General features: G+C 39.4%; 1 protein-coding gene and 1 pseudogene across 2 annotated transcripts in view; both read left to right on the forward strand.

Moving 5' to 3' along the window:
• LOC108315709 (aldehyde oxidase 4-like) overlaps positions 1-26,150 on the forward strand; it is a 47,980-nt gene that overhangs the window by 6,180 nt on the left and 15,650 nt on the right. Inside the window, 13 exon segments of the mRNA XM_017545165.2 lie at positions 728-912; positions 1,951-2,113; positions 6,311-6,403; positions 7,048-7,217; positions 7,878-7,992; positions 8,546-8,668; positions 10,442-10,538; positions 17,404-17,528; positions 21,080-21,213; positions 22,137-22,224; positions 22,536-22,622; positions 22,807-22,998; positions 23,960-24,187. Of these exon segments, the coding sequence (XP_017400654.2) occupies positions 728-912; positions 1,951-2,113; positions 6,311-6,403; positions 7,048-7,217; positions 7,878-7,992; positions 8,546-8,668; positions 10,442-10,538; positions 17,404-17,528; positions 21,080-21,213; positions 22,137-22,224; positions 22,536-22,622; positions 22,807-22,998; positions 23,960-24,187 (1,800 nt within the window).
• On the forward strand, positions 17,690-19,297 carry LOC119473694 (annotated as a pseudogene). The gene is made up of 2 exons (XR_005202908.1): positions 17,690-17,776; positions 18,397-19,297. The product of XR_005202908.1 is annotated as a luc7-like protein 3 (transcript).

The raw sequence follows: 26,150 nt of genomic DNA on the forward strand, positions 1-26,150 counted from the left end.
TGATTTTTTGTAGTTTTAGTAGAGACGGGGTTTCACCGTGTTGACCAGGATGGTCTTGATCTCTTGACCTCGTGATCCACCCGCCTCGGCCTCCCAAAGTGCCGGGATTACAGGCGTGAGCCACCGTGCCCGGCCAAGTCCAGTGGTTTTTCAAGCCTGTTCTCTCTCTTTTTTTTTTAACAGCACAACTCTTTGTTCTAATGAAATTTACATAGAACAGCAAACTAAAACAGATGAAAGTGAAGCTGTGGTGATTCCATCTCAGAGGCATCCTATCTGCCAATCTTCCCCTCATTCCATTTAGCAGCCCCTGAGGCACCACCTGATCTAACCCAGCCTTCTCACTTCAAAGAAAATTAAGACCCAGGTTTTTAAGTCACTTGCCTGAGGCCACATGCGAGCATTCAGAGTTGAAAGAAATAAAGCTTAGCGGATAAGCATAGACTCTGGAGCCAGACTGCTTGGCTTTGAACCCCAGTTCTGCCACTTACTGTGTGACCTTGTGCAAGTTACTTAACCTCTCAGTTTCCTCATCACAAATTGAAAATGAGAAGACTTGTAAGGACTAAGTATCAATACATATGAACCACATAGGACAGTACCCATATATGGTATATATGTCAACTATAGTCAATCACAGTGCCTAGAGACCCAGTCATCAAAGGTGTCGCTGTATGGCAGACAGTGGAGTAAGCACTAAATGTTCTGAGTGTTTTTCTATCTCCAGTGACACTTTGTGTTTGGACTCTGCGTGGCCCAGCGTCAAGAGAATGCATTTGCTATTGTCAATGCTGGGATAAGCATGAAGTTTGAAGATGGCACAAACACAATCAAGGAATTTCAAATGTTCTATGGAAGCTTGAGCCCCGCCATTGTCTCTGCAAGCCAAACCTGCAAGCAGCTCATCGGGAGGTATGACATAGTACATCTGGGTCATGAAACTCAGGCCTTTCTACTTTAGATTTTTTTAATGAAACTAGCACTTTGGGAATTTTTTTTCTGATTATAAAAATATATACAATCCTTTAGAAAATTTAAGCACTGAAGAAAAGTATAAATACAAGCCACCCGAAAGCCACCCTCTTTAAGGTACAATGATTCTTTTATTACAGGTTTCTGCAATGAGATTAATGCACAAATTACTTAGTCTGAGCAAATGTTATCTTTAATTTTTCACTTTTAATTAGGCTGTATAGTAAGTCTCCAATGCTGTGCCCTAAGACATCCGAAAATGCCCTTAAACCACATTTAAAAAGATGAAATGTTTAAAAGGTTAAATGGCCTCCCTCCTGTCACTCTCATTATCACTAACATTTGAAAAGTAATTTTTAAAAATGTTTCCAACTAGTGCTTCTACAATACTTTTTATCCACTCTGTCAACAGTTAGAACTTAATGTGAGTTTTTTCTCAGATACAAAAATAACTTCATGCTTCCAAAAAATTCATATAGAAACATTGACTTGTGAAATATTTTACAGCTATCTCCAATAATTTGGTAATTTACCAAATATTTACCTAGTATAGTGTGTATGCCAGGCACTCATCTGGTTGCTGGAGATACAGCAGTGGACAAGACCGACAAAGGCCCGGATCTCATGAAGCTTTGGTTTTTCCCAACCCTTGAAATGAAAAATAATAATATAGGAGGACTTAACATGGAAAGTTTGGAAAGCACTGCGTCTTAAAAAAAGCTAATGAACTATCTGGAAGACATTTTGTCTAGACTTCAAAGGTGGATACAGCTTGCTCTCCATCTTTCCTTGCCATGTCAGTTTAGTGTCTGTCTTTGCCTACAAGGATGTTCAATTGCAGATTATTTGTAATAGTAAAGAATCTAGAATTAAACTAAAATCCAACAACAGGGAAATTGTGAGACAAATTATGGTACATCCAAATACGATATTCTGTCTTTGCCTCTTCTGTGAAACGTTAACATCCTTTCCTACTAGGCAATGGGATGACCAAATGTTGAGTGATGCCTGCCAGTGGGTCCTGGATGAGATCTACATCCCACCAGCAGCTGAGGGTGGCATGATGGAGTACAGGCGAACCCTCATCATCAGCACCCTCTTCAAGTTCTACCTGAAAGTGAGGTGAGGACTGAATCAAATGGTACATGGCTTCTTTGGGTTTCAGGGTGCCTTCACATTCTCAGCATGGATCTGTATATGAAGGACTCCCCAACCGCCTGCCTTTGATAACACGTGGAGGCTTCCTGGGCTGTTGCCCTTAGTGTGATGCTTCCCAGACTCCAATGTCTCTTCCTGGGCCACTTTGCTCTTCTCCTTCCCTCTCCCTTCCTTCACTCCTGGGCTGAGAAAGGGACAGCTTCATTACACTTTACACCATTTGCCTTATCTGTGTGACAAACACTAACGTGCAAGGTCAGATTGACCTACAGTGGTGAGAAGTCTTCAGTAAGTAAATTATCTTTTTTCTTCTTCTTCTTCTTTTTTTTTTAGAGGAAGAACGAGAGAAAGAAAGAAAAATAATAAAGAAAAAGAATAAAGGAAAGGAAGAAAGAGGAAGAGGAAGAGGGAGAGAGAACAGGGGTGTTGCTTTATTGCCCGGGCTAGAATGCAGTCTAAAAATGGGTATGCCTGTAATTGTGTTTAATAATAGAGACATTAAAAAAAAAAAAATGAAGGAAGAAAATAACAAGCAGCCAACCAATATTTCATTTAAACCTGTAAATACATGTGATGTAGTACTGATAAGAGTGTATATTTTGTGTATTTAAAGTGGAGAGTTCTATGAATGTTAATTAAGTCTACTTGTTCCGGATCTGAGTTCAAGTCCTAAATATCGATGTTAACTTTCTGTCTCATTGATCTATCTAATATTGATGTTGAAGTCTCCCACTATTATTGTGTGGGAGTCCAAGTCTCTTTATAAGTCTTACATATCTGGGTATTTCTGTATTGGGTGCATATATGTTTAGGATCTTTAGCTCTTGTTACATTGATCCTTTTATCTTTATGTAATATCCTTCTTTGCTTCTTTTGATCTTTGTTGCTTTGAAATCTATTTTATCAGCAAAAATTGCAACTCCTGCTTTCTATTTATTTATTTTAGCTCTCCATTTGGTTGGTAAATTTTTCTCCATCCCTTTGTTTTGAGTCTTTGTGTATCCTTGCATGTGAGATGGATCTGGATGTAGCATACCAATGGGTCTTGGCTTTTTTTTTTGCCTGTCTGTGTCTTTGGATCGGGGGATTTAGTCGATTTAAATTTAGAATTAATAACAATATATGTATGTTTAATACTATCATTTAATGTTAGCTGGCTGTTTTGCCCATTAGTTGATGCAATTTCTTAATTATGTTGATGTTCTTTTTTTTTGGTATTTTTTAGAAAGGCTGATACTGGTTGTTCCTTTCTATTTGTAGTGGTTCTTTCAGAAGCTCTTGTAAAGCAGGCCTGGTGGTGATGAAATCGCTGAGTGCTTGCCTGTTCACAAAAGATTTTATTTTTCCTTCGCTTATGAAGCTTAGTTTGGCTGGATGTAAAATTCGGGGTTGAAAGTTCTTTTCTTTAAGGATATTGAATATTGGCCCCCACTCTCTTCTGTCTTGTAGGGTTTCTGCTGAGAGATCTGCTGTGAGTCTGATAGACTTTCCTTTATGGGTAACCTGACCTTTCTGTCTGGCTGCCCTCAGTATTTTCTCTTTAATTTCAACCCTGGTGAAGCTGGCGATTATGTGCCTTGAGGTTGGTCTTCCTGAGGAATATCTTTGTGGTGTTCTCTGTATTTCCTGGAGTTGAATATGTCCTGCCTTGCTAGGTTGGGAAAGTTTTCCTGAATAATATCCTGAAGCATATTTTCCAGCTTGGATTGGTTCTCTTTGTCACATTCAGGTACACCTATCAAACGTAGATTAGGTCTTTTCACATAGTCCCATATTTCTTGGAGACTTTACTCGTTCTTTTTTATCCTTTTTTCTCTAATCTTGTCTTTTTGTTTTATTTCATGAAGTTGGTCTTCGACCTCTGATATCTTTTCTTCTGCTTGATCAATTCGGCTGTTAAAACTTGTGCATAGTTCGCGAAGTTCTCGTGTTGTATTTTTCAGCTCCATTAATTCACTTATATTCCTCTCTAAATTGTGTGTTATTGTTAACATTTCGTCAAACCTTTTTTCAAAGTTCTTAGTTTCTTTGCATTGGGTTAGAACAAGTTCTTTTAATTCCCAGAGAGATCCAAGATGGCTGATCACTAGCAGCTCGGGATTGCAGCTCCCACTGAAAGTGCAGAGAACGAGAGGACGCCACACTTTCAGATCAATTTTTGTTGCTCACGCACCAGGAGATTCCCAGCGGAGGAGCCCCATGTGTCGCCAGCGCGACTCTTGAGGCCGGTGAGGCGGTTTTGCCGCTGCCTTGGTGCGGCGGTTCTCGGTGCAGAGTCAGAAAAGCACCATCAATCTTAAAGCTGCTGTTCTGGCCGGCACAGTGGGTTGCTCAGATTCTAGCGCCGGGAATCAACAAGTTGGACGTCCATTCAGAAACCCAACTATAAAGACGGTAATTATAAAGACCACAGATGGATAAATTTATAACGAAGGGAAGAAACCAGCCTAAAAAGGCTGAGAATACCCAAAATCAGAATGCGTCTCCCTCTACAGGGGATCACAGTTTCTCATCAGCAACAGAACAAGACCTGATGGAGAAAGACTGTGTTCCATTAGCAGAAGCTGACTTTAAAAAGTGGATATCTTTTCCTTTTTGAAAGAAAGTTTTCTTATTAAAATTAAAATAATACTTTAATATTTAGAAAATGTGAATAAGTTAAAAAGGAGAAGAAAATCTTTTGTAATCCCATCACCCATAAACACTATTACTATTTTGTTGTGCATCCTTTGAAACCCTTCATTAAGGATGTATATGTGTATGTGTATATATGTGTATAACTGTGTAGTATAGCTTGCTTATTTCACTTAGTAATATAACCATTTTTCAATGACATTAAATATTTTTCAGTGGCATCATGGCATAATGGTTGCATGGCATGTTTAGAGATAGATGCACCATTCATTATTTGATCCATTCCTTATTTTTGACATTTAGATTATTTTTACTTTTCTGTTAACTATTTTTTTAACCTAGCCTAGTTTAAAATAACCCCCACAGCAGTGATTCTCAGAATATGACCCATGACCATGAGTGCCCCCTTATCAGCCACGAGGTGATCCCAAAATGGCAGACAGATGATTACACCCACATCCCTTTTATGACTGAGAGCTTTGCTCTCTTAGTTCAGCCAGTCCTTTTTATTATTTTGTTAACTTTATTATTATTACTTTATTATATTCTATATTATATAATCTATTATGTATTATATAACATAGTAGAAAAGTATATAATTTTATACATATTGTCTAAAAATATAAGTATAGATTTAATAGATTATATCACATATAAATCCATATTAATGGCATTGATAATTAAACATTATAAATATATGATAACATATAAAAGATAGAGAAAAATGTATTCAGTATGCTATCATATATTTAATAGATTATGTTTAATAGATTAGCATATTTAATAGATTATCATATATTATCTTACATATTGCCTTCTATTTATTATACTATCATCATAAAATAATTCAAAATATGGAGGAACAAAATTTTTTAAATGAACTGTAATCTAATAATCCTACCATAACCACTATTAACATTTTGGAATACATACTTTTATATTTTTATATTCTTTTCTTTACAAAACATGGGATCATATTGTACATAAATTTTTGTAACTTTTTTTACTTTACTATATTTCATGAATTTTTCAATGTCATTAAAGACATTTCTGCAAAATTATTTTTTATGACTGTAGAATATTGCATTTGGATGTACCATAATTTCCCTATTGTTGGATATTTGGTTTAATTCTAGTTTCTTTACTATCACAAATAATCTTCAATTGAACATCCTTATATATTAATCTTTCTCAACTCCCTCAATTGTTTCTTTGAGATACATGCCCACAAGGCTGGCCCAGGTTCAGAAGCACAGCCTCTATTTAGAAGTATCTATATTTTAATTCATTCAAAAGGGCACCTTGTCATGAAAGGAAATCTTTACTTCCTGGAAACAACATTCACTTTTCTGTGCATGTAAATAGATGTAGTTATTATTCAAGCAACTGCTACAAGCTTAGGGAACTTGAAGCTGAGAGCTTTCTCCCAGCAGAACTGGCATCTAAGATCTAACAGAATAGATTGAATAACTTTATTTCCATATGTATTTTTCCAAGATACTCACTTGAATTGTAAAAATTAAACAGGAAATAATCTTCTTTTCAGGATCCCCGTAAGTTTCCCAACATCCCAGAAAAGTTCATGAGTGCTCTAGAAGACTTCCCCATAGAATCACCCCAAGGAATTCAGATGTTTCAGGTTGGTTTCTTGTTTCAGGACCGGGTTTCTTGTTTTTTAATGTTTCTGCCTTCAGATGTGTGCATTATGCATACTTCCCCTTCTTTTCAATAACTATATTTAAGATAATGTCTATTGAAGCCAGCTGATGTTACCTATTGCTATAAACACACAGCCGGCTTGGTTTAGCTTCTATGCTTTTATTCAAGGCTACATGGGAATCATTGTTCTCTATTATTTTCAGCTTAGTTACCTAAAATTACCTCCTTTGCTTGGCCAATACCTGTTCTTCCTTTAAAACCTGAGTGAACATTTACTGCCTCTAGAAAGCCTTCTCTGCTTTATTACAACCACTCTGAATCTAGGATGTCTTCTTTTGGGGGCAAGAGGGGAATTGCAACCGGACTATAATCCCTTACCATCGTACTTAATACTTAATGGACATTTATTAACCTGGACTCATGGATATGGATACCCAATTGCCTCCTGGACTCAGGTAATTCTTCCACTGAAGCCTCCCCAGTAGCTGGGACTACAGGCACTTGCCAATAGTTTTTTGGTTTTGGGTTTTTTTCCTAACTTGTGAGTAAGCCAAATATATCAGACCTAATTTTCAGGGCCTGAGAATTCCTCATGGCAAAATAATTTACTTTGTCTGTTAACAGTGTGTGGATCACTACCAACCCCCACAAGATCCAGCTGGACACCCAGTCATGTACCAGTCGGCCATTAAACACACCACAGGGGAAGCTATATACATTGATGACATGCTATGCATTGACCAAGAACTCTTTCTGGCTGCAATCACCAGCATCAGAGCTCATACAAAGATCACGTAAGGAAATAAAAGAGATTCCTAATGTTACTGAAATGTATTCACTGTTTTATATTCAAATCAAGAGCTTATTATATATTTAAATCAAACAAGAATATTAATTTCTGGCATAGTGGCTTACACTTGTAATCCAAGGCCAAGACAGGCAGATCCCTGGAGCTCAGTAGTTGGAGATCGGCATGGTCAACATAGCAAAACTCCATCTCTACAAAAAATACAAAATAATTAGCCAGGCATGGTGGCAAGTGCCTGAAGTCCTAGCTACTGGGGAGGCTTCAGTGGGAGAATTACCTGAGTCCAGGAGGTCAAGGCTGCAGTAAGCTGTGATCGCGCCACTGCACTCTAGCCTGGGCAACAGAATGAGACCCTGTCTCACCAAAAAAAAAAAAGAATATGCATTTATTTTTCTCATTGAGAATTAATCATTTTTTAAGCATAGTTGTCAAAAGATCCAAGGTTATGAAAGAGTTAGAACATCTGCTAAATACTGGCATTTTTGAACATAGAGTTAGAACACCTGCTAAATACTGGCATTTTTGAACGTAGAGTATTACTCCACGATTTAGTTATGAGGTCCATTATCATTTTCCCTGTGTTTGAGAAATCACTAGGAACTTGCCCCTGTAACTTTAATATCTACCTTCACATTTTCTCCCCTAGATCAATTGATATCTCAGAAGCCCTGGCACTTCCAGGTGGTGTTGATGTGATAACAGCAGAGAATGTTCCAGGAGATAATAAGTATCAAGGAGAGGTTTTCTGTGCACAGAATGAGGTGGGTGATTTACGTGTGGCTTATTAGTCAAATACCTTGCTGGAGATGACAAAATGATTATTGGCAATGCCTGTAGCCATCCATAAATCCATATTCACATCACAAAGACTTGCTGAAAACCAATGACTCTGCCTCAGTTATTCTCAACTTCTCTCTTAAACTGTGGACTCTTTGAGATTCTGATAAAAGCCATAAGTCCTCAAAGAATACTTCTCTAAAGTCATGAAAGCCATAAAAGCAATACAGATCATAGGACCTTGAAAGAGCCAGCAGAATGCTAGGTTAATTGGATGACTGTGCATGCGGTAGGAATGACGAGTCGTGTGGCCAAGGACAATCAGAAGACAGATAATTAAAGCCAGATAATTCAGTTCTACTTTCAACTTTTGTGCCCCCTAAATCTCACTCAAACCACTGTTGTAAATTTATTCTCATAGGTAGAAAATAATGTTGCTTTTGGTCATAAAAACCCAGTAGGTAAAAATGTGGGAACAGTAATTCCTTTTTAATGAGTCTGTGTTTTTGCTAATTACAACATGTGGCTTTTCTGCAGGTAATTTGCATGGGCCAGATCGTCAGCATTGTGGCCGATGATACCTATGCTCATGCAAGAGAGGCTGCTAAGAAAGTGAAGATTGCTTATGAAGACATAGAGCCAAGGATTATCACAATAGAGGTAGTCAGACCACTTTGTGTCTTCTAGAATGCCTAGAGTGGTGGACTTAGGGCACAGTTCCACCCATGGAATCATAAAACATTATAAGTTGGGTTCCATCTATACTTTGCTTAGTGTTACCTGTAGTTTTAGAGTGAAAGCTCCAGCAATTTGCCCTTCAAGACAGAAACTGACCCCTTTCCTGCTTAGACTTCTCCTTCCCACCATTGCTTCTATAGGGATCTGTGGAAATGAAGCATTCTGCGCCTACTTCTCCTGCGGCCTCTTGCTAAGGCATGGGTTAAGAATGCAGTAAGCAACAACCAAGAAATGTCCTTATAACCTCATATACAAAAGTAGTCAGCGGGAATATCTAGAGCACTGTAGAATTAGGAAAAATTGTAACATTTATTTATTACAACTATTAGGTCCTCTGTCTACCTGCCCACTTACTGCTTAAGCACAGGCTCTGGAGACAGACTACTTGGATTCATCATCTGATTCTGCTGTTAGTAGCCTCTTAATAGCAGCAAAAGCTTTAAACTCCTCATACCTCAGCTTTTCCATCTGTAAAATGGGAACTCTAAAAGTACCTACACCAAAAGGTCATGGTAGGTTTAAATGAGAGAATCCAAGTAAAATGTTTACAATAGCATCTGGCACAGGGAATGCATTCAATAAACATTACCTATCATTTTTGTTTTAGTTGTTATTAATGAGGGCAAGGACATGTTGTATGCTCTTGTACTTTATATCCCCAGAGCCTAGCAAAGCTCTAAACCCATGGTAGATGCTCAATAAACATATGTTGGATGACTGAGGGAGGGAGGAATAGATGGATAGATGGATGCATAAGCAATATGGACACCACCCCCGCCCCCCACCAAGTAGATTCAGTCTTGAGCAACCACTTCAATTCTTCCCTGTTCTTCCCAACAGTCGCCAAGTTCTTTTCCAGTTTTCCTTTAAATGTCCCTTAAGGCTGCCCCTTTCTTTTCATTCTCATTTTCACTCCACTCTCCAGCCTAGTCTTCACCATCTTCTTTTCAGATTTACCACAAAAACCACTAAAAGAGGCTCTTGTCTTCCATTTCAGCCCATCTACCTAACATATTAACTTTCCTAAGTCACTAAGTTCATCAGGTCACTTTTCCTATTTAATACTGTGCCCTCAGATAAGGTCCAAACTCTTTAGCAGCAAATCAAGGTAATTAATAGTCCAGCCACAATCAACCTTTCAAAACTTATCTTCCACTGTTTCTTCATAGAAAACCTATACCCAGTCTGGCCTTGTGCTCATTTTGGCCCCTCAGCTTGTTTCAACTTCAAACTATTGTTTTACGATGTGCCTTTGACTTCAAATGATTCAGGATCCAACTCAAGTCACCAATTCAAGGCCATTCCTGAGCATTCCGGGCCCCATCAGCCCCCTCCTTCGTGACCTCTCTTTACTCCTGAGTAACCCCCTTACCCCAGAGTCAACACCTAACTGCCAAACTGCCTTAGATCGTCACTCGGCAATGGAGAGGTGGGAAACATGTTTATATACCCTTGTGTCCCTGTCAGCCCTTCCCCAGAGCACTGAACAAAATGAGGCACCAATGCCTAAAATCAATTTGAATCCACTTTCTGCTGACTCATGCTGCCCTGGCTCTGATTTTCTTGGTGTGTTGAAGATCTGATACAGTAGGAACATGCAGCATGGAATTTTGATGGGAAACAAATGGTTTACTAGAATGCAAAAAAAAAAAAAAAAATCTTTTAGGGTTGTTTCGGTTTGTTTTTCCACTACAGCAAACCCTAGAGCACAATTCATTTCTTGTTGTTGAGAAAAAAATTGAGCAAGGAAATGTAGAGCAAGACTTTAAATATGTCGCCCAAATCATTGAAGGTAAGTAGTCTTAGCCAGAAAAGGGAAGCACCTGAAGTTGAAGTCTCTGATTTCAATCACCTGGATTGAAAACTACTGAAACTCTAAAGCAGTATTTCTCTATTCAACTGTGATTTTTAAACAATTATTTAAAGTGCACAAGAGGCCGGGCGCAGTGGCTCACGCCTGTAATCCTAGCACTTTGGGAGGCTGAGGCAGGCAGATCACGAGGTCAAGAGATTGAGACCATCCTGGCCAACACAGTGAAACCCCATCTCTACTAAAAATACAAAAATCAGTTGGGCGTGGTAGTGTGCAACTGTAGTCCCACTACACAGGAGGCTGAGGGCAGGAGAATTGCTTGAACTCGGGAGGCAGAGGTTGCAGTGAGCCGAGATCACGCCACTGCACTCCAGCCTAGGCGACAGAGCGAGGCTCCGTCTCTAAATAAATAAATAAAGTGCACAAGAAATTTACAGCTTGGTAAATTTTTATATACGTATAAATGTATGTAAATACTACCAACATCAAGACATAGAACATGGCCAGGTGTGGTGTAATCCCAGCACTTTGAGAGGCCAAAGCAGGCAGATCCCTTGAGGTCAGGAGTTCAAGACCAGCCTGGCCAACATGGTGAAATCTCATCTCTACTAAAAAACAAAAATTAGCCAGGCATGGTGGCACAAGCCTCTAGTCCCAGCTACCAAGGAGGCTGAGGGGGAGGTAGAGGTTACAGTGAGCCAAAATTATGCCACTGCACTCCAGCCTGGATAACAGAATGAGACTCTTTCTCCAAAAATAAAAAGTTAAAAAATTTTTTAAAAACAGAAAATTTCTGTACCCCCAGCATGCTCCCATGTATCTCTCTTAGTAACCCCCCAAGATGTTATTCTAATATTTATCACTGTAAATTAGTTTTACCTCATTTGAACTTCATATAAATGGAATCTTATAGTATAACCTCTGTAATGCCTTCTGCCTTTATTTAACATTATGTATGAAAGATTCATGTATGTTGTTGCATACATTCGTTTTTTTCCATTGGTAGTATTCTGTTATGAAAATATTTTACCAATTTATTTATTAATTCTATCATTCAGGATATTGGAGTTGTTTTTAATTTGGAGGCATTATGAATAAAATTTCTATAAACATTGTTATGCTTATATTTTGGTGAACATAGCACTTATTTCTAATGGAATGTATTCAGGAATGAAATTGCTGAATAATAGCATATTTTTATGTTTACCCTTAGTAGTTTTTCAAGCATTAGAAAAAAATAGGCTCGTGGCCGGGCGCGGTGGCTCAAGCCTGTAATCCCAGCACTGTGGGAGGCTGAGGCGGGTGGATCACGAGGTCAAGAGATCGAGACCATCCTGGTCAACATGGTGAAACCCCGTCTCTACTAAAAATACAAAAAAATCAGCTGGTCATGGTGGCGCGTGCCTGTAATCCCAGCGACTCAGGAGGCTGAGGCAGGAGAATTGCCTGAACCCAGGAGGCGGAGGTTGCAGTGAGCCGAGATTGCGCCATTGCACTCCAGCCTGGGTAACAAGAGCGAAACTCCGTCTCAAAAAAAAAAAAAAAAAAAAATAGGCTGAGGCGGGTGGATCACGAGGTCAAGAGATCGAGACCATCCTGGTCAACATGGTGAAACCCCGTCTCTACTAAAAATACAAAAAAATCAGCTGGTCATGGTGGCGCGTGCCTGTAATCCCAGCGACTCAGGAGGCTGAGGCAGGAGAATTGCCTGAACCCAGGAGGCGGAGGTTGCAGTGAGCCGAGATTGCGCCATTGCACTCCAGCCTGGGTAACAAGAGCGAAACTCTGTCTCAATAGTAATAATAATAATAATAATAAAACTTGTAACAATTTATACTCCTATTAGCAAACAAAAGACTTCTAGGTTGTCATCAGCCTTTCCAGTTTTATCTGATCTGATGGGTGTGGAGTGATATCTCCTTGTGGTTTATGGCATTATAATAATATATAATTAATTTTAATACAATTAATGATATAATTAATTTAGAGGAGATTTTTAATATATTTTTGATTGGTTATGGTTATTGCAAATACCTTCTCTCAGCTGTGCCTTTTCACTTTCTTAGCGGTGCCTTTTCATAAACAATTTTTTTTTTCTTTTTCTTTTCTTTCTGTCTTTTTTGTGACAGGGTCTTACTCTGTTGCCCAGGCTGGAATCCAGTGGCGCATTCTCAGCCCATTGAAGCCTCAACCTCTTGGGCTCAATCAGTCCTCCCACCTCAGCCTCCTGAGTAGCTGGGACTGCAAGCATGCACCATGATGCCCAGCTAATCTTTGTAATTTTTGTAGAGATGGGGTTTTGTCATGTTGCCTAGGCTGGTCTCAAACACCTGGGCTCAAACAATCCACCTGCCTTAGCCTCTCAAAGTGCTGGGATTACAGTGTGAGCCACCATGCCCAGCCATTTTCTTCCTTTATTCTTGGGATGGAGTTTGCTCTTGTTGCCCAGGCTGGAGTACAATGGGGTGGTCTCGGCTCACTGCAACCTCCACCTCCCAGGTTCAAGCGATTCTCCTGCCTCAGCCTCCCTAGTAGCTGGGATTACAAGCGTGCACCACAACGCTCAGCTAATTATTGTAGTTTTAGTGGAGACAGGGTTTCACCATTTGGCCAAGCTGGTCTCCAACTCCTGACCTTAGGTGATCTGCCCGCCACAGTCTCCCAGAGTGCTGGGATTACAGGCGTAAGCCACTGCTCCTGGCCCAATTTCTTCACTTTAATGAAGATCAATTTATCAGTCTTTTATTTATAGTTAATGATTTTGTGCTCATTGAAGAAATGTTTGCCTGTCCAAAGGTCATTAAAATATTCTCTTATGTTTTCTCCTAGGACCTTGATTGTCTTAGCTTTTGCACTTAGGTCTATGATTCATCTCAAATTAATTTTTCTATGTGATGCGAGATAGGAGTCAATGTTCCATTTTTTTCATGTGGATATTCAATTGACCCAGCATCATTTATTGAAGACTCTCCTTTCCCTTACTGAATTGCTGTGCAGCTTTTGTTGTTTTCCAGATGTCTACCTATGTGTTGTTCTATTTCTGAGTTCTCTATCATATTCTGTTTGTCTGTTTACCTATCTTTGTGCTAATACCAGTGTCTCACTTACTGTAACTTTGTAGTGAGTCTTAAAATCTGACAATTTAAGGTACTTTGGCTGCTGCTGCTTCAATATGCCCTTAACTATTATAGGTCCTTTGCATTTCCAGATAAGCTTATCATTAGTTCATAAATTCTGCCAAAAGTAATTTGTTGGGATTTTGATTGGGATTGCATTGAAACAATATATCAATTTGAGAGAACTGAAATCTTAACAATATTTTGTCTTCTAATCCATAAGCATGGTAGACATCACCTTTTATCTAGGTTTTCTTTAACTTCTCTCAGTAATTTTTGATTTTCACTATAGAGATCTTGCACATCCTTTTTAATATTTATTCCTCATATTTTATGCATTTTGATACTATGGTTCTTTTATTTAACTTTCTGCTTGCATGTCTAGTATATAAGAATGCAGTTAATTTTTGTATGTTGATCTTATATCCAGCAATTTTGCTAAATTCATTTACTATTTTAATAGACTTAGAGATTCTCTTGAATTTTCAATGTACACAGTCATATGACAGTTTTATTTATCTTTTCCAATCCTGACACTATTATTTGTTTGTTGATATGCTTAGACCTAATGCCCTGGCTAAGATTTTTTTAAGTTCCAAGGTTTGTGTGTGTGTGCACGTATTTTAATTTTATTTACATTCTAGGGTACATGTACAGGATATGCAAGTGTGTTACATAGGTAAACATGCGCCATGGTAGTTTGCTGCACCTATCAACCCATCACCTAAGTATTAAGCCCAACATGCATTAGCTCTTCTTTCTGATTCTCTCCCTCCCCCTCCTCCAGTCTCCCTACCCCCCGACCAACAGACCCCAGTGTGTGTTATTCACCTCCCTATGTCCATGTGTTCTCATTGTTCAGCTCCCACTTATAAGTGAGAACATGTGGTGTTTGGTTTTCTGTTCCTGCGTTAGTGTTAGCAGAGAATAATGGCTTCCAGCTTCATCCATGTCCCTGCGAAGGACATGGCTCATTAAAAAGTGGGCAAAGGACATAAACAGACACTTCTCAAAAGAAGACATTTATGCAGCCAACAACCAGATGAAAGAAAGCTCAACATCACTGATCATTAGAGAAATGCAAATCAAAACCACAATGAGATACCATCTCATGCCAGTCAGAATGCCCTTTATTACAAATTCAAGAAACAGCGGATGCTGGCAAGGCTGCAGAGAAATAGGAACACTTTTACACTGTTGGTGGGAATGTAAATTAGTTCTACCATTGTAGAAGACAGTGTGGTGATTCCTCAAAGATCTAGAACCAAAAATGCCATTTGACCCAGCAATCCCATTGCTGGGTATATACCCAGAGGAATACAAATCACTCTGTTATAAAGATACATGCACATGCATGTTTATTGCAGCACTATTCACAATAGCACAGACATGGAATCAAACCAAATGCCCATCAATAATAGACTGGATAAAGAAAATGTAGTACATATACACCATGGAATACTATATAGCCATAAAAAGATTTTTAAATATTTTTAAAAATACCAATATTGGCCAGGCAAGGTGGCTCACACCTATAATCCCAGCACTTTGGGAGGCCAAGGCAGGTGAATCACCTGAGGTCAGGAGTTTGAGACCAGTTTGGCCAACATGGTGAAACCCCATCTCTACTAAAAATACAAAAAATAGCCAGGCCCCGTAATCCCAGCTGCTTGGGAGGCTGATGCAGGAGAATCACTTGAACCCAAGAGGTGGAGGTTGCAGTGAGCTGAGATCACACCACAGCACTCCAGCCTGGGCGACAAGAGCGAAATTCCATCTCAAAACACACACACACACACACACACACACACACACACACACACACACAATATCTAGGTCCCACCTTAGACCAGTCAAATTAGAATCTTGGAAAATGGAAAAAGGGCATTAATATTTTTTTAAAAGCTCCCCCAGGGGATTCTAATGTGTGGCCAGATAACCACAGCTGTCTTTACTAAGAGAATCACTCCTGGTCTTTGGTAAGAAAAAAGAGTAATTTTCATAGGATCTATTACATTCTTCTAAGTGACTAGAATGGCAAGTAGTGTAAGCTTTTAGCTTTTATTAAAACGTGAGAGAGACCCTTAGAATACATATTTCCTAACATCATTCTGTTTAAGCAGAAAATGTAGACTGCCTCCTGGTTATAAAAACAATGTACTATCTTGTAAGAATAGCTGGACACAACCAGTAATCTCATGAGAGATGTCCAGATGTTTGACAGTGGCTACTACTTATACCAAACATTCATTATTCCACAGCATTTTATTTTAAAAATTAAATGATATTTTAGAAAAACCATAAATTTGGGTCAAAGATTATTTAATAATAATAATAACATCAGCTAACACTTATCAAGTGCTTACTGTGCCAGATGCCATGCTAAGCATTTTACATGTATTATATTATTTAATCCCAATAACAATCTTAATAACAATCCCAATAATAATAGTATTATTATTAAACTTATTTTAAGCTACTATTTACTGCTTACTATTTAACATGCAAGCAGAACAACTCTGAGAAGGAATATATCAGTAGCTTCATTTTTCAAAATGAGGAAACTGAGTCTTATAAAAGTTAGATAATTGGCTGATGTCCCATGTTCAGTTATCAGTAGAACCAGGACTGGCTGATCCCAAGGCCCTAGCTCTTAATGCCTTAAGCACCATGGTATATATTTTTTAAATTATTTTTCTCACCCAGAGGGCAGCAGATTGACAGAGTACCATTTGGAACCTTTGCCATTTGGGATTTGGGAAATTGTGGGAGCTCAGAATTTAGGCACAAGTAGGAAATTTGAAACATGAAAGGAATTTTGGCAGGAATGACTGAGAGTCACACAGCATGCCAACATGGAGAAGTGTGAAGTCGTGGTTCGGAACGTGAGTCAGTCAGGCTGCCTAGGTTTGCATCCCAGCTCCGTCGCTTACTATGTGTGTCACTTTAGGGAGCTTACTTCACCTTTCTATGTCTCAACTTCCCCATCTGGCAAGATGGAGGTAATGATACATCCCTCATAGGATTGATGCAAGGATTAAGTGAATTAATTGTCTACAAACTGCTAAGCCTTAGAAGAATACCTAGTATATTGTCAACACCATCTAATTGTTACGTAAATAAATTTGGGTTTAAAATATGCCACTTTAACATAAGGATTATTTTGAGCTGAAGGCAATTGAAAAGCAGCAGATACAGAAAAAAGTTATCTACCCTCCTCCTATTGACCTAAAAGTAGGGTATCAATGTCCCTTTGTGAAGGTGTTTCCTGGACCCTCTCTTGTACCAGGATGGGCAGAATGAGCGACAACTCCACAGTCTTATCAGGTGGCACTGAGAGAAATCCTCATCACAAACCTTACTAAAATAACCTTTATCCTCCCATTGTTTCCCCTATATATTTATCTCTCCACAATTTACCACCCCCAGAAACTCAAAACTCATTTCCCTTGTCTTCTCACTTCTCCACAAATGTGCTGTCCTTTGAAAAAATAGTATACATGCTTCTGGGTCTAATGATCTAATCACCTCTTTGGGATTGTCCATTCATTTCTGAGCTCCTCCCATATGCATATGAAAAACTTTTTCTGTAGTTTTTTTTTTTTTTTTTTTTTTAAAGTCCAGCTCTCCATAAGCTAAAGCAACTCACTCTTTATAAGCAAAACACCACCAAGAGCTCCCACATCGGAACTTGTGATTAAACATTGTCTTGTGTTTGTGCTTTACAGATGAGGTCCATGTGGAAGGACAGGAACATTTTAACATGGAAACATTATCTATCCTGGCTCTCCCAAAAGAAGAAGATAAAGAAATGGCGTTACACCTTAGAACACAGTATCCAAACTACATGCAGGTAACCACAGGAGATACAGGCTTCACTCCAAAGCAGCTGTGTGATCTCCTGCAAGTCACTGGGCATCTATATCCTTTTCTGTAAATTGTGGAAGATGGCAAAGATCACCCCTGAGGTCCCTTTTAGCAGGGGGTATGTGACTCTGAGTTCCAATGAACAACATGTATGTACTAAAGTCACCATTGCCACCTCCTATTAACATATCCTGGGTCACAGTCAGCACCACAACAGCAGATATTTCCTTGGGAGTAACCAGGGCACTGGATACCCACAGCCTGCCATAGTCCAGTAGCTAAGGTACCATCAAAAGCAGTCCCGGTAAAGGACTTGAGTAGACATTTCTCCAAAGAAAATATATGAATGAACAATAAGCACATGAAAAAAATGCTCAGCATCATTGGTCATTAGGGAAACGCAAGTCAAAATCACAACTAAATAACATTTCCCACCCACTAGAATGTCTATAATCAAAAAGACAGACAGTAACAAGTGTTGACAAGGATGTAGAGAAACTGGAACATTCATACATTGTGGATGGGCATGAAAAATGGCATAGCCACTTTGAAAAGTAGTTTGGTGGTTTCTCAGGATGTTAAACATAAACTGAACATATAACTCGGCAATTCTGCAACTAAATATCTACCCAAGATAAATGAAAACATATGTCTACAAAAAAAACTTATGAACAAATGTTCATAGCAGCATTACTCATAAAAACCAAAAGTAGAAACAACCCAATGTCCAGCTGATGAATGGACAAACAAAATGTGGTATGCCCATACAGTGGAATATTATTTAGCCATAAAAAAGAATGGAAATTTTGTCTTGTTGGCTCCTGTGTAAAGGAGGCTATTCAACCTGAGAACAGGCTGAGGAGGTTGGCAACAGTGTTGCCAGCATTTTTGTTGGCAAGTGGCTGGGCTGGTGGGAGAAACTGCCCAAAGGAAGCACTGTGGTTTCGGCCACACAGTTGTTGGATGAGTTAATGGGCTGGGACGGAAACCTCGCCCCAGACAAGAAGCGCAGCAACATGTGGTAGGACCACAAGAGCATTTATAAATATTTTCTCTGCGGTTTTTGTCTGCAGAATTGTTCACAAATACACATTCTGATCTTGGTCCATGTGAAAAAAACTCATACTGAAAACCTACAAAAGCAGTGTAAGAAGAGCTCTTGTTTTATGAAAGTTGGCTATGAGAGAGGTTTTTTTTTTTTCCATAATTACAGAGCTTACTTGCAAAAGTAGAACGTAGAATCAGATAAGGCCATGCTCGTTTGGCATCTCAAAGCCAGCAGTCTTCTTGGGCGGCTGGCCCAACAGGCAAAAATGAAGCAAAAATTCAGGTTCTAACAGACAACATTGATGTGCTTCTGCAACAGACTGAAGAATTAGGGGTAGAAGGAAAAGTAGTAGAAGCCCAGTGGATGATGAAATTAGTTGAACAATTAAAAGACGAGAGAGAATTGCCTGGATCCACAACCTTGAAAATTGAAAGTTTTGCTGAACACATACAAAAAAAATGGAAGTTGGTGAAGTGTGTGGAGCCTTTTTGATAGTAGGAGATGCCCAGTCCCAGGTAGATGACCGTTTGTTGGGAAAACAACACATGGGATATGCCAACATTAAAACTACTGTAGAAGAATTAAAAGAAACATTAAGAAAAAGAACTCAAGAATCTGATCATGATGACTGTCTAAAAAGGGAGAAGCAAGAAAGAAAAGAGAAAAAGAACATGAAAGAGGAAGTGAAGGAGAAAGGAAAAGATTAAGGGAAGAGAAAGAAAGAGAAAAAGAAAGGGCTCATAACAGAGAAAGAATAAAAAGAAGTTGTTCATGAAATAGGCACTTAATATGGTTTGGCTATGTCCCCACTTAAATCTCACATGGAATTGTAATAATCTTCACATGTCAAGGGCAGGGCCAGGTGGAGATAATTGAATCATGGGGGCAGTTTACCCATACTGTCCCTGTGGTAGTTAATAAGTTTCTCAAGGTCTGTTGGTCTTATAAATGGTAGTTCCCCTGTACGAGCTCTCTTGCCTGCCGCCATGTAAGACACGACCTCGTTTCACCTTTTCCTTCCGCCATGATTGTGAGGCCTCCCTAGTCGTGTGGAACTGTGAGTCAATTAAACCTCTTTCCTTTATAAATTACCCTGTGTAGGGTAATTTATTAGCAGTGTGAGAACAAAATAATACAGCACTCAAGCCAAACTTCAGATTGAAGATGCAGCAGGTCTCAGGACCACAAAAGATCACGAAGTAGAGAAAGAAGATGAAGCAGAAGTAGAGATCAATGAAGAAGCAGAAGCCATGATTGATCAGAAAGAAAACATAAATCTCTAATTCAGGATCAAAGATCAAAAAGCCAAAATTGAAAGTCATATAAGCACAGGAGCAAAAGTTGGGACAGAGAACAAGATAGAAAATCCAAGGAGAAAGAGGATGTGGTGATTAATAAAAAGTAGTGTGAAGTCTGGTAGTTGAGAAAAACAGAGTGATGACACAAACACTGAATCAAAGGAAAGTGATACTAAGAATGAGGCCAATCGGGCCATTGAAGACATTAAATCTGAAGATGACACTCAGTTCAATTAAAACAGATCTGATAAGATCTCAGATCAGACAGAGGACTACTGTTCAAAGGTTTTTGGAAGAATACTGAAAATAGCATAAAGTGAAGATTGACATTTAAAAAATGAGGCGAAAGAAAGCTATCGTGGCATAGAAAAAGTATAAAGCTCAGTTAGTTATTTGTAATTGTTATTATTAAAAATTAATTCAGAACTGATGTAACCCACCAGATTTCAGAACATATGTTAATAATATGTATGCCCTGAAAACTTAGGTCCTGTATCATATATTTTTAAGACTTTTTAAGAAATTTTACCTAAACATGTGGCTTGCTTAGTGTTTAATTGCAAGTTTTTATTCTTGGACTTTGAAAACAGGATTAAACGTTAGTATTTGTGTGAATCAGACTAAGTGGGATTTCATTTTTACAACTCTACTATACTTAGCCTTGGATTTAGAAGTAAAAATAAAGTATCTCTGACTTTCTGTTACAAAGTTGATTGTCTCTGTCATTGCCAAGTTTTAGTATTATTCTTCTTCTAAAAAAGTTAATGGCTCTGAACTAAAAAAAAAAAAAAAAGGAATCAAGTACCAACACATGCTACAGCATAGATGAGCCTTGAAAACATTATGCTAAGGGAAAGAAGCCAGTCACAAAAGACCACATAGTGTATGATTCCACTGACATGAAATGTCCATAACAGGCAAATCTATACAGACAGAAAGTAGATTAATGGTTGCCCAGTGCAGGGGGGTTTGGGAAGATGGGGAGCAAGCGCTTAATGGATACAAAGTTTCTTTGCAGATGCTGAAAAATGTTCTAGAATTAGATTATGGTGATGGTTACACAATTCTGTAAGTATAAGCCTTTGTTGAATTACTAGTTTTCTTTTACTGGACAGAGGGGAAGTACATGGAGGAGAAAGTTAACTATTAAATTGCACTTACATAGCTTTGGGAACTTACATCTTGCAGGAGGAATGTGTGACTACAGCACTGAACATCCCGAAGAGTAGAATCGCCTTCCACATGAAAAGAGCCAGAGGAGCGTTTGGAGGGAACGTGACCAAGCCGGCTCTGCTAGGAGCTGTCAGTGATGTGGCCGCCAACAAGTAAGAGTCACAGTGGCATCATTAGCAGTCCAAGTAGCGTTGATGCCACCTGTGTTCTTTCAGCCCAGCACCCCAGTTTTCATCTCACCTTTCAACACAGCTGAGATTGGCCATGTGGAAGGGAGGTCAAACCCCATCCCCAAAAGAGACACATTTTGTCATGAAACAAAGCAGGGGCTCTGCCATCACCTGGGAATGTTGACTTAGCTTCTGTGCCATCCAGTTGGAATACCCAAACACTGGAATAGCCATGACTTTTGTGAACTTGGTAACTACAAAATCTCACTTATTCAAACTAACTTATCCCAGGCTACTTCTATGAAAAGAAAAACCACGAACATCTTAGCTCATTGGCACTTTCCAACAATAGGAAAGACTGTCCCATAAACTGCAGGTTTGCAGGCACTGGGAACATTCCATCAGAAACCAGAGAGGTCCTTGATGGACATTTTATGAAAGGGAGTTTGAATGCAAGGAAGGTTATGCTCAATGGAGCATGGGAGCTCAACCCTTTCAGCCTCAATATCCCCTTTAAGGCAAATATTTAAAATCTCAATTACTGTTGCACCAACTATATATTTTAATGCTCTCTTAACTATCTCAAAGTGAAATTCACAACAATAAAACCTACTTATATACATAACTGCAAAATAATACAATTCCTTAATGTAATATAGAAAAGAAATAATGTATCATTGCAATATATAAGTTCTCAGACATGACTGAACCAGAATGATTATGTTCTTTTTTAAAGAATATTAATCCCACACACACTTCCAAGGAGTTTGTCTAAGGAAAAAGAAAGGAATGTTACTACCCTCACTGAAAACCAGTAAGCTAGATTATCTCAAGTCCTCCTTCCCCATCTCTATGTTTCCACAACTTTATGAAGCATTCAGCATATTAACAGTCATTTCCTATAGAACTGGCCATCCAATCCGGTTTATCCTAGATTGTGGTGATGACATGCTGATAACTGCTGGCTGCCACCCACTCCTCGGAAAATACAAAGTAGGTAAAAGCAAGAAGTTTGGCAAACTGCCTAAGACATTGTTCAGTGTTAACCAACCAATAGTAAAGACAATTACTACATCCCACACCACTTGAAAGGGATATTTAGACACTGCCTAAAACCACTCAGAACTTTCTATTGGTATCATGTTCAACTTGGGCACCATCACTGATATTCCTCTGGTTACTGTCACATCCAATATAAGCTAAGTATGCATTGACAACTGTGACAAGATGTGTTTGTGTACAGCATGATTTCATTGCAAAGAAGGACTATTGAGAAAATTGCCTTACTTGCTATCACTTTGCAGATTTGATTCATGAACAATGATGTAATGAAAGCTGCTGATGTCAAATATTACGTCAATGTTGGGTACACTCCTGATGAGTCCGAGAGGGTGAGAAACATGCCTTTCCCATAGGTTACCAGTTGAGCTGTATGTGCTACCCTTTATTTGCATAAAGATTTGTCTTACAAATCAGATAACTTCTGTGATGGGTTCAAGTTAGAGATAAAATTCAGATAAGTGGTTTTGAATATTTGCCCTATGTGAAATTTCACTTTGTTTTGCTTCAACTCAGATGGTAGAGTTCATTGTGCTGAAATCTGAAAATGCATACCATATTCCTAATTTCCAATGCTGGGGTAGGGCTTGCAAAACAAATTTGCCATCCAACACAGCCTTTTGAGGATTTGGCTTTCCTGAGGGTATGGCGGTAGTCGAAGCCTACATAACTGCTGTGGCATCTCAATGCAACTTACCCTCTGAAGAGGTGCTAAGTCATAATCCCCTAATAAAATGCTGAGATAATTGGTTTCAATATATCTTAAATACCTACATATGCATTATATCAGCCTCTATGTGGATTCAAAAAAAAAATAAAGCACATCATCTGTGTATCAGTTAGCTTTTGCTATGTGGTAGGTCAACCACAAAACTTAGTGTCTAAAAACAACAGTATTTTGTATGATTCTGTGGGTCAGCTGGGTAGCTCTTCTAGTCTGGGCCAGCACAACTGGAGCTTCATGGTCAAGGTAGCGTCACTGACACGTCTGGTGGTCACATGCTGGTTTGTCTAGGATGCCTCAGCCAAGAAGGCACATCTCCACTCCACAGAGTCTCTCGCCCTACAGTATGCAAGCCCAGATTTGTTCTTGTGGTGGTCACAGAGCTGCCAAGAACAGCAAGAATGTGGCAAACCCTGGTGTACCAGCACTTAAGTCTCTGTCCATCTCAGACACTTACTGTCCCATTGGCTAGAGCAAGCCATGCTCTAGAATCAGTGTGAAGCCACCCAGGGGACAGAGAGCACAGAATGGTTATGGCCATTTGTGCAGATATTTTACCAAAATTCAAGACTTTGAGGAGCTAATTTGAGAACCATTAAGAATAAAGCACCATTGTGTGGGAGTAAAAGGATTTTTGATCAGGAGAATTTTGTCTCACCACTTGTGACAGAGTTCACAACAGTTGGAACCGACTGTCTCTCAGGGTGATTGTGATGTTAACTAGATAATACACTTAGACTAGGGCCTGGTGCATACGGAATGTTCAAGAGTAGCTTCTACTGTTATTATTATTATTCTTATGGTTATACAAGTACGCTTGTACTTGCATATTTACAGCCATTTAAGTAGAAGACTACCTGCATATCAGGCATATAACAAAAACACATACTGCACTGTGAAACAAGCATCTATCCCTAATATCCATTTTGTTTTCTCATCTTTCAGGTTAGAGAAATAAACATGTATAAGAGAATTAGCATAACAGCCTTTAAGCAGACATTTAATCCAAAGCCCTTGCGAAGACGCTGGAAAGAATGCCTGGAGAAACCTTCGTTCTATGCTAGGAGACTGGCTGCAGAGGAATTTAACAAAAAGAATTACTGGAAGAAGAAGGGGCTTGCCATAGACCCTGTGAAATATTCCATTGGGATTCCTATAGCTCACAAAACTCAGGTGAGATTGGGAGAGATGCCGTCTCATCAAAAGCTTTTTTCCAAATGACCTGCTGCCTGAAAAGATCAGTCATGGGCAACAAGGGATGGTCCCCTCTGGGGACAGACAAAAAAACTGGGGCAGTTTCCTTTAGCAGGAAATAGTGGGTTTAGGTAAGCGTTGGGGACCACAGGTGTCAGGGCAGACCTGGCAGTCACACTGAAAGCAATCAACAGTGAAGTCCAGCCGGGGGTTCTGGACTGGTATAGCAGGGCCCCAAACATGTGTATTGGGGTTTGGAGTCAAATTTCAAATCCATGAGAAAACTGGGAGTAACAAGAGGAATCCCTGTCTCTCTTTCCTACCTCCTTAGTGAGAGCGGTAGGGTCATCCGAAGACAGTTTTCAAAACCATATGAGCACAGACAGAGCTACAAGACCCACACAGAAACCTGGAGCTACTATAAAGAGGCTCAGTGACTACCTGGCCTCCTTTTTAGTTTCATCATAACTAGTTTGGTTTTGTGTGTGTGTGGTGTTCAGTGCCTGATTCTTTTATTTTTTTTTCTACTACTACTAATCTCTGAAATGTCCCTATAACCAAACCTATGTAAAGGAAAGAACACAGGCCCGCTCCACGGTGCAGATGAGGTATGCAAAAGTTGTCTCTTACCAAATTACCTCCCGTACACACCCTTCCCAGAGTCCACTAACAAGTTAGGAAGGCAAACAAGGAGTAGGGGGAAGCCCACGAGCACTGCACTCCCTGGAGCAGGTGTCTGTCTTTCCCCCACGTGGTACTTCTCCAGCCAGAGTAACACGGACACCCACTTTAAGAAGATTTTTGTGGATTTTCAATAGTTGCTTAAATTATTTATGTTAATGTTAGTCAATTATATATAACCAAAAACCAAAGAATAAGCTTCATTAATTTAACGTGGTGAATGATGTTGCTTTTCCAAAACCAAATCCTCAGTCACAAAATGATGATGGCTCTGGCTGCTGCTTCACAGGTCGTTGTGAAGTTTTTAATTCTAAAAGTCTATGGCCATGTGAAAACTCACTGTCTCACCTCTTGGCTCTAATATGCTCCCTCAGTTAAAGTAATTGTACTTGGTACTTATGTAATTATCAACATAAAATCTAGCATGGTATCTGAAAGCACATGGCAATACTCATTTATGCAGAATCATCCACTACTCTTGTTAGATTGTCATGGAAGTGAAAACACAAAGTTTGAAAGTTCCTATAGAGGACTTAATGATTCTGCAAATATAGTGTCCTATTCTGGAGACTGGAAGAGATGAGTTAGCTGATATTTGAATGCTCAGTGGCAGGGGTACAGGCATCAACAAGAAGTAGGAGGCTGAGGGTTAGATGCAGGGTCACGGCCACAAGCATGAGCATATGATGGGATTGCTCTAAAGAAAGGTTCAAGCCACTTGCAGAACCACCCTACGTGGCCAGCCTCCTTCTTCCTGCAGTCTTATCCCTGGAGCCATATGCATGGCCTGTAGATGCTTCAGTTAGAACCACTATCCCCAGAGATGGACAATAGCAATTAGTTTGAAAAGGCAGCATGGCACGGTCGCCAAGAGCACTGGGCTCAAGTTAGGAGCTGTGGGCTCCAGTCCTGATTTTACCACAAATTAGGCAGCTGAGTGTGACCGAGTCTCCTCCTGTCTAGGCTTCTATTCCCCTTGTGCAAAGTAAAGAATTTGGACTAAATCAGTGGATCCCAAACCTGGCCAATCATCAAAATCACCTGGGAGCTTAAAAAAAAAAAATGGATATTTGGAATTCACCTCCAACCTGTCATTCTTGCCACCAAATTGGAATTTCCAGAATGGGGCCCATACCCCTCCCTGACCGTGATTCTAAAAGATCAGTGTTTGGGAACCATTAAAACATCTTGGGGCCCGGCGCGGTGGCTGACGCCTGTAATCCCAGCACTTTGGGAGGCCGAGGCAGGTGGATCACGAGGT

The sequence above is a fragment of the Cebus imitator genome, unplaced genomic scaffold (assembly GCF_001604975.1).
Source record: "Cebus imitator isolate Cc_AM_T3 unplaced genomic scaffold, Cebus_imitator-1.0 Scaffold178, whole genome shotgun sequence".
Taxonomy (NCBI): Eukaryota; Metazoa; Chordata; class Mammalia; order Primates; family Cebidae; genus Cebus; species Cebus imitator.